General features: G+C 39.4%; 1 protein-coding gene across 1 annotated transcript in view; it reads right to left on the bottom strand.

The window, feature by feature from the left end:
• The window catches only part of OVCH1 (ovochymase 1), a gene marked incomplete at both ends in the record, with an annotated part of 67,465 nt that overhangs the window by 43,451 nt on the left and 9,826 nt on the right, over window positions 1-14,188 (bottom strand). The window contains 6 exon segments of the mRNA XM_080810235.1: window positions 1,500-1,596; window positions 1,598-1,655; window positions 4,523-4,651; window positions 5,855-5,936; window positions 6,677-6,807; window positions 8,466-8,599. Coding sequence (XP_080666361.1) covers window positions 1,500-1,596; window positions 1,598-1,655; window positions 4,523-4,651; window positions 5,855-5,936; window positions 6,677-6,807; window positions 8,466-8,599 — 631 coding nt within the window.

The following is a 14,188-nucleotide window of genomic DNA, read 5'->3' as shown; positions in this document are numbered from 1 at the left end:
TTTCCTCCTCTAAAACCATAATCCCAGTAAACCCATGAGGAAATACCAGACAAACTCCAATGGAGGGACCTTCTACAAAATAACAGAGGAGGACTCCTCAAAACTGGGAAGATCATCCAAAACAAGGCAAGTCTGTGATACTTAGAGCCAAGAGGAGCCTTATGTGACATGCCAACTAAATGTAATACGGTGTCCTGACTGGCAAAGGGGACAGCAACCACAGATACCTGGAGACAGGAGCAAGGGTGGTGCATTTGAGGAATGGGGCTGGCCTACTGTGAGCAAGCACAACAGTGGTTCTTGATCGAGGTCGTATTTTGGAATCATCCGTGGAGTTAAAAAAATAAAATAAAATACCAGCAACCAGAACTCACCAACAGACGACTGACTTAGGTAGCCTGAACTGAAAATGAATTAATTACAGTTACACAGTCACGTGGCTTATCTGTATAACATGAGGATAGGAGCAAGACAGAAAAAAATACAAACTACAATTCTTTTACATTATGAAAACCAAGAAAAATCGAACAATAGGCTTATTTCAGGGGTTCACAGATGTTAAATTTAAAAAAGGTGAGGCACCTGGGTGGCTCAGTGGGTTAAGCCTCTGCCTTTGGCTCGGGTCGTGATCCCGGGGTCCTGGGATCGAGCCCCGCATCGGGTTCTCTGCTCAGCAGGGAGCCTGCTTCCCCCCCCTCTCTCTCTGCCTGCCTCTCTGCCTACTTGTGATCTCTGTCAAATAAATAAATAAAATCTTTTTAAAAAATTTAAAAAAGGAAAGGTATCATAAATACAAAACTCGGCAGAGTGTCTACCTCTTGGCTGGGGCATTGGAGGGTCTTAAGAAGTGCAAGGATTCTTCCCAAACTGAATGGCAGGGACACATATGAACATTTACTACTCTTTAGACGACATATTACGTACATTTTTTCATATCACGGCATAATTCAAAATTTGAAAACATTGAAGAAGTTAACCAGAATTGTGGTCCACTAGTGGTCCAGTGACCACGGCGGCAGATTATTCTACTATGCCCTCCACTGTTGTGAGCCATATTTTAAGAAAGACAACACTAAATCAATCCAAGAGAAGTGGCACTGCAACTTAAAAGGGCGATTTGAGAAAGGTCTTCAGGTATAGGGAGCACTGTATGTGAAAGAAGAACCGGACTTAGTTCTTGTGTTCTGGAACCCCAGTAAATTTAGAACAACAGATTTCTGTTACAGAGAAGCAGACTTAGGCTCAACATAATAATCAGAGATTGCTGTAATGGGATGAGCAATTTTGAGGTTTGGTTAACATTTTCCACACTGACATTGTTTAAATAGAGGCTAGATGGCTATGTAGGAAATCACCAAAAGATTCATGCTTTAAAATTAGTCTGGATGACTTCAGTAGGTAGACGACTATACTTATGTCCTAGGCACGGTGTATAAAGACATGTGCTAAATACAGTATTAAAACATCATCAGTTTCACTCACGATTGCGATCAGTGGGCTGTGGTCAGAATCCAAGTAGGGTTGAGGATGGGCCCTCCACACTGGTGACTGCCTAGGAACCTCACGCCCACCTGCCATGGCCAGCAGTGGGGGCAATTCTTCTACAATTCTTCTCGAAAGCCACTGGAGACTAAATGGAGGGATGCCACAGATGCCTACAGCAAAGAAGAGGAAACTAATGACCCATCCAACTGAAATAATGAAGCACACACACCTCTTCCAATGGCTTGCAAAGCCAACAGAAGTAATTTGGAAATATCAGATGAGCTTTATAAAGATATCGACTCCTAAGACCCCACCTCTGAGGAATCGGATTTTAAATGCTTGCCTAGGTGACTCTGCTAAGTAATTGGATTTTTAGTTATTGGTCCACAGAATAATAGTCATTCACTTAATAAATATTTTAGTACTTGGTACTGCCAGGCACTGTTCTAGATATTGGTCTTCTAGGTATCGGTGATCTATCAGTGAACAGAACAGACAAAAATCTGGGCCCTCATGGAACTTATATTCTAGTAAGAAATTTTTGTTAGTTAACAGAGCATGCAAGTTCTTCATTATATGTCTTTGTTTCCTCTCTCTCATGGTATGAAACCATTCACCAAATCTTCAAACATGCCAAATACACTAAGACATCCAAACGCCTTTCTCTTGTCTGTAATATCGCTGGACTTAGCTCAAGCACTCTGTCTCTACAGAGCCTCCTCTAATTTCCCCATAAGACGTTTTCCCCTATTACCATTGCCTGTACCACTTTCTATTACAACCCACAACTAGACCATATTCAATACATGTATATATGGGGCGCCTGGGTGGCTCAGTGGGTTAAGCCGCTGCCTTCGGCTCAGGTCATGATCTCAGGGTCCTGGGATCGAGTCCCGCATCGGGCTCTCTGCTCAGCAGGGAGCCTGCTTCCCTCTCTCTCTCTCTGCCTGCCTCTCTGCCTACTTGTGATCTCTCTCTGTCAAATAAATAAATAAAATCTTTAAAAAAAAAATACATGTATATAGAACAATGAAAGATCATAATTTTTGACCAGATACTTCAGATTACAAATTAAAATTTGCCAGAGTGTGCTAAAATGAAACAAAACAAAAACTTTGGTTTTCTCCCGTTGCCCAAAATTACATCATCATATTAAATATGAAGCCTAGGAAAATATTTTAAATATTAAGTTTGCACAGGTATAGATGAAGACAAAGGATTGTTCTCTATACCCTTCTTCCAGTCAAGAACTTATTTCTTCTTCCCTCCATTTATGACTCTCTATGCTAACCCAAACAAGATTCTGGAAGTTTTATGGATCTAAAATTCATTCTTCTTCACTGGAGTTATATCAATGTAAAATGAGGCTTTCTAAAGAAGAAAGAGTAAACAGATAGTAATCACATGACCATCAACTCAGCACACAGAATAGCTTTTGCAGAAGACAGCGGATTGACTGGGGGGTGGGGGGAGGTGATGTTGATCCAACATGGTTTAAAGAGTATAGAGGAAACATTTTTTCAATTGAAAATATTTAAAGTAGTTTTTACCAGTTGACCCTACTTGCTTACCCTGGAGTCAATCACATAACCACTCTAATGTTGATTTCACTAATACTACCTTTCCAATGCTAAATGCCAGATCCCATAGATGTGATTTATTGTATATTTCTTAACAATCCTCTTGTATCTGATTCTTAAGCACTTTTTCCTTCCTTGGCTTCATGGAATCACTTTCTTGATCTTCTTGATACATCTATGACCATCTCTTCTCAATTCAGAATTTTTTTCAAGATCCCATCCTTCAGCGAAAAATATTCCACAAGGTGCTGTTTACAAACCTATTACTATTCATTTGCTTATATATGACTTCCACATTTCTCTCTTCAATCTAAGCCTATTTTTCTGAATTCTAGAGCTAGGACTGCTAGATCTCTGCATCCGGATCTCCCACAAGCTCATAAAAATGCACTTGTCTCAAATGGAAACAAGTGATTTCAACAGTGAATATGGTCTTGTTATGCTTCTCTGTATCATTTAGTGGCTCTACCATCCATCTTTCCTGTCAAGCTATAGTCCTAAAAATTATGCTGGGATTTTTCTCCTTCATTTTTTACATTACCTTTGCCACAATATATCTAACCAGGGAATAGATCTCGAATACATTCTTACAACGACTTCTGCACTAGTCTCCTTGAATGTAAATTTATCCCTAATCTCTATCTCTATCTTCTACATTACTACCAATCACTACCAATGTTTGGATTCTGGCTCCACCTCTTGGCAGCTATGCATCTTTGAGAAAAGCTACTCAACCTCTTTGAACCTCTTGTCTGTCATCTGTGAAAAGGAGAGCAATATATAAACCTCTTATGCTTGTAAGGAGAAATAAAAGTTATAATGCATGAGAGATGTTTAGTTGATACCTGGTAGAAAGCAAGTAATGGATAAATGTTAGCTAGCTATCCTAGCACTCTGGTACCTAAAATTGAATGCCCTGAATCCCATACAATCTAACTCTTGCCTTTTCTATCACTCCCTCCAAAATCTGAGTTGTATCGAATAATTTGCAGCTTTTCGTACAACACTCATTCTCCTCCACAGCAGGGTCTCTGCAGGTGATGTTCCTTTTGTCCAAGTAAAGGCTGCTTTGTTTTCTAGAATGACTGGAAAAACTATTAGTCCTTCAAAACCCTGAAACACCCCCCAAAAAGGAGCTGGTCAATGTCATTTCTGAATTATATTCTCTCATCTAAATTACCCACTTTTCATACAAGGTGCTTAGAGTCTCTTTTGATCATTTAGTTGATGATGTAGTTTCTTGGCTTCACCTGAGGTTCTTGTGAAAGCCCAGGTTCCAGGACCCCATCACAATCTACTGAATCTAAAACTTCAGGGGTGGGTGCAGGAAACTGCATTTTTATTTTGCCACCAAGGTGATTCAAGTACCCTAATTTCAGGTACACATAACTAGGTGGTCTTCTGTATAACTATTTTCACAGGTAAAAAATCACTACTGTGCAAGCGCTTATACTCACCTGAGAGCAAAAAGGTAAACCAAGCCTTGAAGCCCTGGAAGGTATTTTCACCATCACTTTTAAAGTGGATCACCAGCATGTTATTAGGACTGAATATTGGAGTAAAGTTCAAGATTCCACAAAATTTAGCTGTCAGTTTTAGGGATGTTTGATTTATAGTTATAATTTTTTAAAAAACATCAGAAAACAGAGGTAAAACATTATCCAATTAATTTTCCCCAGCAATTCTGGTTTTCTTCAATTTTGGTTTGTAGGCACACCTTTCCATTTCATGTGGGAATGGCACATTTGTTTCAAGATAACTACGTATTGTAATTTTATCTCACAGAAGAACACTCTACAGATAGGGTAAAGACATCTGATTTTTAGTATGCATAGAAACTCCAACTGATTAATGTACACAACGAGAAGAGGTGAGTAAAAATCCAAAACGTGGGGCGCCTGGGTGGCTCAGTGGGTTAAAGCCTCTGCCTTCAGCTCAGGTCATGATCCCAGGGTCCTGGGATCAAGCCCCGCATCGGGCTCTCTGCTCAGCGGGGAGCCTGCTTCTCTTCCGGCCTCTCTGCCTGCTTGTGATCTCTGTCTGTCAAATAAATAAATAAAATCTTTTTAAAAAAAATCCAAAACGTGGTATTCCTCTTTCCAAACAGAATATGGCTACACTTCAGGTGAATAAGCACCACCTGCAATCCGCTTCACCCAGAGCTCACCCTACCTAGCTCCCGTTCTGCTGGATGAGGGGACTCTGTCTCTAGTCACCTGGCTTGAAGATGCAAACAAACATTCCCAACCCACCTGCATTCCCAGTCTCCGAACCACACCAACACTTAGTTAAGGGACAGACAGTAGGTATTAAGGAAACGGCTGTCCATCTGGAAGATCATTTTTTAGATTCAATAAATCTGTAGGTCAGAAATGAAAGTGTACTTGAAGTTCTAGGTCCAAAAATGAACTTTAAAGACTGAAGTAGTAATTATAGCTTTGGTTACTTCTTTTAGTTACTTTTCTTGGACATAAAAATATCACCAATTGAAGGGATGTACACAGAAAGGAGTTAAAAAATGTACCTTCAATAACTGCCAAAAATGTACTCAGTGTCGCTGTGGGAAAAGTTCACCTTCCAAATATTCTGAAACATTCTCTGCATTTTGCATGTTCCTATTAAAAACCTCACTGGTGAATCCGTTGTGGGCTCGTGGGTTAAAGCTAAGGTTTTCTGACACATGAGTTTCCAGCATAAGAAATCCTCATTCCCGTTTGACTCTGTGGCACCCAGGGAAGACAGTAAATGTTGCAAACACTCTCATGCTTTTCAGATGGAACATTACCCACCTAACTCGTGCTCCTCTTCAGGATCACCGTAAGTCACAACCACATCATAAACACAGTTTTGGCTAAATTCAGTGATAAAGTCCTCAAATTCCAATTGCACAAATTAGAAACATAACCAGAAAAGGAACAGATGCAATAAACTTTAAAAGCTTCCCTATGCACATGAAAAGGTCCTCAGCTACCCTCTCCTATTCCACTGATAGAATAAGTCATTGCAGTCTCGCTGGAAAGCAATTTGGCAAGAACTCTGAGGTTAAAACGTACAAGCCCTTTGATACAGAAAGTCCACCTCTGGGAATTACATACATCCGCTTGTGCCCAAAAACACTGACACAGGGACGTACTAGCATTGTTGGTATGGACAAAGACTAGAAACCCACCAAGTGATAGTAGGGAAATGGCTTCAGAAATGATGGAGTATCACACAACAGAACTTTATGCAGTTGTTCAGAAGAGCTCTGTGGATTCATCTGGGAAGATCTTTGGGATATTTTTTTAAGGAGAAAAAGCACTGTTAAGCAATATAAATACATGTATGTCTGTAAGGGCTCAGCATCTCTCTCTAGGGATACTTAACCAGTGTTCGCCACCAGGAGGCAGGATGGGAGTTAGAGGAGAAGGGGGCATACTTCTCATCGCATTCTCTCTTCAACCGCTGAAACGTTTCAAACAACATATATAGATCCACATTTGGAGCCACAGATGTGGCCCATGGAAGTTCCTAGACATAGTGGCCGTTTGCTAGCCCAGATGAAGCAAGTTCTGCTTAACCAACACAGCTAAGCTCTGGATGAACTGTATAGAGCTTCCTTAGTTGTTTACCGTCATCATGTGTTTCCCTGGAGCATGAATGAAGCAATGACACCTTACACGTGTGGGATACAAGTCAGGATAATCGGCAGAGTGAACTGTCCTTCCTTCCACCCGTGCAGCCTCACTCCCCCAGCCTGAGCCTGTGGGAAGGGAACTCCAAAGAGAAGGGCCAGAGGCATTCCTTCTTCCTTATCTCCATCTCAAAAACATCAGGGAATTAGGTATTTGAGATACCTGCTCCTGAGTTCTTCAGTGTGGCAGTAAAGGTCAGCTCAAACCTGCTGCCATTTTCTCCTGTCCTAGAAACAAATGTAACTGTGGCCTGTCAGCAAAGGTGGAGGCAACAGACCTCCACAAACCTTACCTTAAAATGAAAATGGATTGAAACAGCATTAAGATGGTAGCAGCTTATATGTGTTTTCCTGATATTATCTTATGGGAATTCTCTGTTCTCAGCACACCAAACTATTTAGTTTTACTTTAATTTTCCCCACACTCTCTGTGTCAATGATTTTATATTCCATTCGCTTTCTCAAACTCAATGTCCCATGTCTAAATTCTACTCATCCTTCAGGGCCTGACATGAAGTCCAGTTCTCATAAATTTACCAAACTCCCCCTGAGGTAAGAGCTACATTTTCTGAATCACCGCAGCACATTTCCTGTACTCTGTCATTTCCTACTTTGTGGTACACCTTTAGTTAACTTGTCAGACTGCAATTAGAGCAGAGACTGTTTTTACTCTCTGTATGTGTAGGGCTTGATATAATATCTGGAACCTAGTTGATTCTTTTTTTTTTTTTTTTTTTTTTTTTTTAAAGATTTTATTTATTTATTTGACAGACAGAGATCACAAGTAGGCAGAGAGGCAGGCCAAGAGAGAGAGAGAGGAGGACGCAGGCTCCCTGCTGAGCAGAGAGCCCGATGCGGGACTCGATCCCAGGACCCCGGGATCCTGACCTGAGCCGAAGGCAGAGGCTTTAACCCACTGAGCCACCCAGGTTCCCTGGAACCTAGTTGATTCTTAACAAATGATTGGTTGAAAGAATGGTTACTAGGTAAATAGCAGTCCTGGAGTGTGAAATCATTTACTCAACCAGTCTTATAATCCTTAGCACAATACCTTACCTATAACACCCTCTCAATTTGTGAAGAGATATTTGTCCTTACCACTGGCCTTTGCTGGGGACCAAGTTCTATTATGGGCTCTAGAAACTCTGCATCAAGATGCTTAACATATTTCAATTAAAGTTATTAATTACGTTTACAGTTCATAAGATATATCCCATAAATGACCTGAAATGATCTACTGTGATGAGAGAAAAGAACATTATAAAACCACGTGAAGGTCAGTGTGTATGTTAATACACATAAATTAATACACACTACTTCAAAATGGTAACAGCACTTATCTCTAGGTGGCAGGATTATTAATGGTTTACATTTTCTTCCATTCACTTGTCTCTCTTTACCAAATTTGGCAAATATGCTCCCACTTTTGTGATGAAAAACAAAAAAGTAGATATTGTCTTGAAAGGAAGTTTTGGAATGTTGTGAGATCGATGTTATTGAACTTGAGAAGGGATAGAGAAAGCTCAGTCAGTATGTGGGTTATCAGTTCCTCTCCTACCACAGACACACACACACACACACACACACACACACACACACACCCCTTCCAGAAAGGGACAGTATGGAAGATGTCCTAGGGGCAGAAAACTAACTTCAGGTCCCTCTGCCTATCTTTGGTTGCTTAGATACTCTAACACGACAAGTAAAAATAAATGTAACATATGTACTAATAAGCACTCCATTGCTCGATTGTAAAGATATATAGTCATGGTCACTTCCAATTTGATTTTGTATGTCTAAGCTTGTAAATTTTACCAGGATAATTTTATTTTCTGGTACTGTTATTCTCCACATACATAAGCTAGATAGGCAAGGCAGAGTAAGGGTAATAAACGGCACAGTTGAGTGGGACAACTAAGATCTAGTATTTGGGCTTTAGCTCATAACTCACCAATAACAAAATTTTAAAATTTTGTTATTAGAAGATAAAAGGCAAAGCAAATCCTTATGTGAGAATAATTTGATTATGCTCAAATTGCTGGCATTTATCCAACAAATAGAGGGGTTAATTAGAAATCACCAGAAACCACCCTTTAACTTTCATTCAGTTATAAAATACTAGAATTTTCACCTATACATTGAGGAACCCAAGATTCATCTCTTTGTTCTAAGTTAGTAGACTAATTGAAAATTCATAATGTTCACCCAGAAGTTGAATTATGGATCATGAATTATGGATTGACCAAGCAGCATATGTTAAGTCTAACCAGTCACGTCCTCCAAGGTCAGCCTGGGTCACGGTCTCTGTGGTTGCCATGTCATCTCTCTAACTCCCGGTAAGGTCAGCTGTGACCTTTTGCTAACATCTTTAGAAACATGTCTAAACATTCTGAACGTAGTCTTACATGATTTAACACATAATCCTCTATTCTCCTTCATGAATTCACATTATTAAAGAAAAGAAAGCCCAGCAGACCATAAATCCTTGGTGTCTTCCATGCCTCACATTCATCTGAGTGCAAAGCGATCATGCCTGGAATCGAACACATCAGAACAAACTTCTAAAACCTGACATTCTTTTTCAACCACTTCAGACCTGTTAACAGTCTCACTGCCCTCTAAGTAATAATGTTCAGGATCTCAGCAGTTATCCAACTTTTTAATGCCCAGTTTCTAAAGATCAAATGCAATAATTCTTACTAAATATTTCCTCCCTAACCAGAAACTTCCTGCTTTGCTTTTTCTAGTCCATCATTTTGAACATCAATGTAAAAAGAGGCTGCCTAAAATATTATTTTTTTAAAAAATCACTCTTTAAGCACTTCAATTTAGAAAGCAATAAGCGGTCTAGGATATTATAAAGCTCAATATTTTTTTTTTTGGTACTTCAATTGAGAAAGCAGTCCACATCTATCATCATTCTTGAGATTCATTATACCCCTCTGAAGTGGGCAGGGAGAAAGTACTCCCCCTCCTCAAAATAAGAAAACTGTCATGATCTTAAAAGACTCATCACACCTCACATGTAATAGGAAATACAGTTTGGGCTTTATGGCTTCAAAGGCAAGTACTTTCTCCCATTCCAAACCTCTACCTCAAAGATAGAAAACAGATTTCAAATCACCTGATTTATTGTTAGCAACTCCTGTGTTAAAAAGGATTCTGAGATCTAGTCAACCTAAGTGAGAGAGGGGTACCAACAGTAAGCATTGATTTACCTATTCAAATATTTATTGAGCATTATTATATACCAGGCACTGTTCTAAGGCTCTAAGAAATGCAATGTCTCCCATGGGCCTAGAACGAGGGAGACCACCTGAGTGTCGTGTATCTGCCATGTCTGTGAATTTAGCTACCACCTAAAAGAATAAAGATAGGCTTGGAGAAACTATAACTCCTTGCTCCTTCTTTGCATTATCTATTTCTAACTTACCATTAATTAACTCCATCTGGAATTAAACCTTCTACCATTCTCCAGGCTGCTTAGAATAATGCAGGAATCACTAAGTATGCAAAATGATTCCCTATCTTATTACGTTTCTAAAGCACATTCCCCCCCCCACCACACACATTTGAACATTCTAAAATCAGAAGGATCTTACAGTGGAGTCTTACAGTTCTGTTAGACTTAGATGGAAATGGTTCTTCCAGAAAGAAATTATCTTTGATCAGTCACTTTGGAGCACTGTCAACTTCATCCTACTGAATTTTTCTGCTTGAGGTGTTCCAGACTATACTGGTGGTGGACATTATAGACAACAGACCTACATAAGTATTAGTTTGTGATTTGAATTCTCAGAGAAGATTTTTACCACTCCCTACATCCAGTGTCAAGGTTTGAGGCATATAACTTTCCATGTGGGCAGGACTGTGCCTTGTTTAGCCTAACACTGAAGGTATAGTCTTTGGTGTCCTGTCTTTATATGGAAATCTCCTAATCTTGAGTATTTTTTATTTCTTTACTGATACATAAAATAATAATGAATTTTACAACCAGTTTGTTTTAGATGTGCCGAAATACAGCATAAATTCATGCTAATACTGAGTTGTAAAGTTACTGAAAATCTTATTCATCTCTTCTTGACTCCTGATTTGAGTCCTTACATGCTATTACAAATCTTAATTATTTTTTTTAATTTTTTAAAGATTTTATTTATTTATTTGACAGACAGAGATTACAAGTAGGCGGAGAGGCAGGCAGAGAGAGGAGGAAGCAGGCTCCCCGCTGAGCAGAGAGCCCGATGTGGGGCTTGATCCCAGGACCCTGAGATCATGACCTGAGCTGAAGACAGAAGCTTTAAACCACTGAGCCACCCAGGCGCCCCCAAATCTTAACTATTTAATCTCAACTATATCCTCGAAACTTGAAGCAACTAAAAGCTTGTAACATCTAAGAAGACATCTAGTATACATTTATTTAACTTTCCTATAGGTAACCTGAAAATTTTTGTTGCTTTTCCCAGGAGAGTAATTATTCACCTTTTTTTCAAAGTTAAACCTTCCTTATTTATTGTGTTCTCATGAAACTTCCTTCACGTATTTATACATTTCTCTTGACTCCTCTCCCTTATTCTCTTCTCCTTGTCAGTGTAATTAAGCCTAACCCATTTCTCCCCAAAACAAAACAAAACAACAAAACCAAACCAAACCCTGCTTCTCTTGAAACCTGTCCTACTACCCAAAAGCCACAGTTCCATCTTCCTCTTTCTCTTCACTGTTAACTGTTTTTTTCATCAAAAACAGTGGCAGCTCCATCCCTCCAACAGGTCAAAAACCCTCATGTTAATCATAAGGCTCTCTCTCTTACAACCCATATTTTCAACTCACTGTCAAATCCTGTGGACCCACCACTTTTCATCACCTCTACTGTTACAAACCTGGTCCCAAGCCACCATGCTTCCTTGGACTATTGCAGTAACTAGAATTTCAGCTCTTAGCCTTTCCCATCTAATGTGTATTTTCAATACAGCAGCCAAAGTGATCCTTTTTAAATGTGTCAGGTCATGTTCCTTATCTGCTCAACATCCTCCAATGGCCATACATCTTACAGTGAAATCCCACGTCCTTCATATGTCCTGTAAGTTTAATCATGCCAACCATGACCACTTTCCCCTCTCGTTTAGCTCTAGCACTCTGATCCAACTCTTCCCCAAATATACTAAAAGCTTTCCTCCCTCGCACATGCCGTTCCTTCTGCAAAGAATGCTTCTTCCCAAGACGACCTGTATGACTCCCTCCCTCATCTTATTCAAGTCTTTGTCCAAATATCATCTTTCTAGTGAGGTTTTCCCTAACCACCTTCTCTAATATTGCACTACCATCCCTCTTTCTTTCTGTGTTTTTCTGCATAGCACTTACCACTTCTTACTATTATTTAATTTTAGTTACCATAGTTACTTACTATTACTTAATTAATGACTTGTACCACCCCCATTCTCCACTTTCCAACCTGCCCTGCAAAGGAAGTATTTGTGTTCATGCACTGCTATATTTCTAGTACCTGAAACAGTGCCTGACACATACTAAAGATTTGATAAAAATGTTTAGACTACTTGGTGAAGGAAAGATACCAAGTCTTCAACAATCGCTTAGCCAATTATGAATATAGCTCTTAATCCTATAAATCTACTGAATTAGCTGCTAAATTTTGAACTGCCATATCAAATGGCATTTTATCTGACCTCATTTTAAAAAAGATTTTATTTATGTGCTTGACAGAGAGAGAGCACAAGCAGGGGGAACAGCAGAGGGAGAGCAAGAAGTAGGCTCCCCGCTGAGGAGGGAGCGCCACATGGGACTCAATTCCAGAATCCCGGGATCATGACCTGAGCCAAAGGCTGATGCTTAACCGACTGAGCCACCCAGGCGCCCCTATCTGACCTCACTTTGACTTCTGCAATATCTAACACTAATAACAAACTCCTTTTGCCTTGAAAGTCTTTCTTGCAGAAATCTCTTCAATACTTCATTGTTTAAGTTGAACTGCAGGTTCTCTGTGTTTGATGGTAAACTGGCTGTCATCTGCAATCTCTTAACCTAATGTATCAGTGCTTTCTAGAACTTCACTCACAGCCATCCATGCTCTTCTCAAATATCTACTTATAAATGAAATTCATTACTCCTGAGGAAGGCCATTAAGTCTCAGAGATCTCTCAAGTTAGAAACTACTTTATTTGGATTGAAATCTGCTTCCTCCTCACATCTGTAGTGGTTCCTTGGATTAATTTCCTTCCTCATCTCAAGTCTTCTTTGGATCAAAACCACCAAGATATTGTTTCAAATTCCTTTCCATCTTGGCCATTGTCCGTCAGAAAATTTCCAGCTTATCAATGTCCCTCTCTAAAGACTGTACCTGGAGACCCCTCCCAACTCTCCCCACCCAGGTTCTAATAAACAAGACTTTCACTCTTATTCTAGATGCTATTTTTCTAAAAGTTTAAGAAAAGATAGCAAAGGCTTTATTGGTATTATATTATTAGTAGGTTGATGCATAGAAAGTCAACTTAGACTTTAAAGACATTTAAATATGGGCTTCGATTAAGCCATATCATTTCCTCTACATACTTGTAACAAGTATTTGCAGTCCCGTCTTTATACATTTATTTTATAAATTATAATCGTGCCAGCATTTTAGCTTCCCATTGTCTATGGCAAAAAGTCCAGACTTCTTCTCATGGAACTTAAGGTGCTCTATAATTAAGTCCTAACCAGCCTTTTTATCCTCATTGTCCACTGCCACACTAGTTCTTATTTATGCTGGGACTGCTATCCAGCTGCCCTGTGATACACATTGTCCAAACAACCATAATTTTCTCCACCTCCCTGACATTACTTTCATATAACTCCTTCTGCCTTGCATGATCTGTTGAAATCTAGATACCAGAGCTACAAAAGACTTCATGAGCTACAAAACTTGTAACTACCCATAAATGACTAGTTTCGATACTACCCCCTTCACTAACACATTCCCACCCACCCCCACACACCACAGTATAAACACACACACCAGACAAACCACTGCAATGGGACTTAGTCCCTCCATTCTCCATTATACCACCTGACACATGCGTAGTATGAATTATAAAGCTTATCTGATCGTGTTTTATAGTATAGTTCTTCTTATCCAGCTCTTCCTTCTTTCCAGACTATAAACTCACAGATCTGTGATCGACCTTTGCACACCTTTCAATGCTCATACAAGATTTGAAGTTAATTCACAACACTTGAGGAAATGAAGTACTTGCAAAACTTATTTCTAAAGCGTAAAGATTTCTTCAGCCATAGAGGGAACAGGTTATGTAGAAAAAGTTTAAAGGCACTGAAGCGTATAGACCATGAGCTATTTTCCATCTTCTAGGCAACACTTAAGAAAATATTACCATTATTAAAGAAATAAGTAGGAAAAGTTGTATATTTGAACACATCAATTCAGGTAAGCTCCAGTCTTAAT

This window comes from Martes martes (genome assembly GCF_963455335.1).
Source record: "Martes martes genome assembly, chromosome: 8".
In the NCBI taxonomy this organism is placed as follows: Eukaryota; Metazoa; Chordata; class Mammalia; order Carnivora; family Mustelidae; genus Martes; species Martes martes.
The sequence above is the reverse complement of the archived record's forward strand: the minus strand, read 5'-3'. Positions and strand labels throughout refer to the sequence as shown.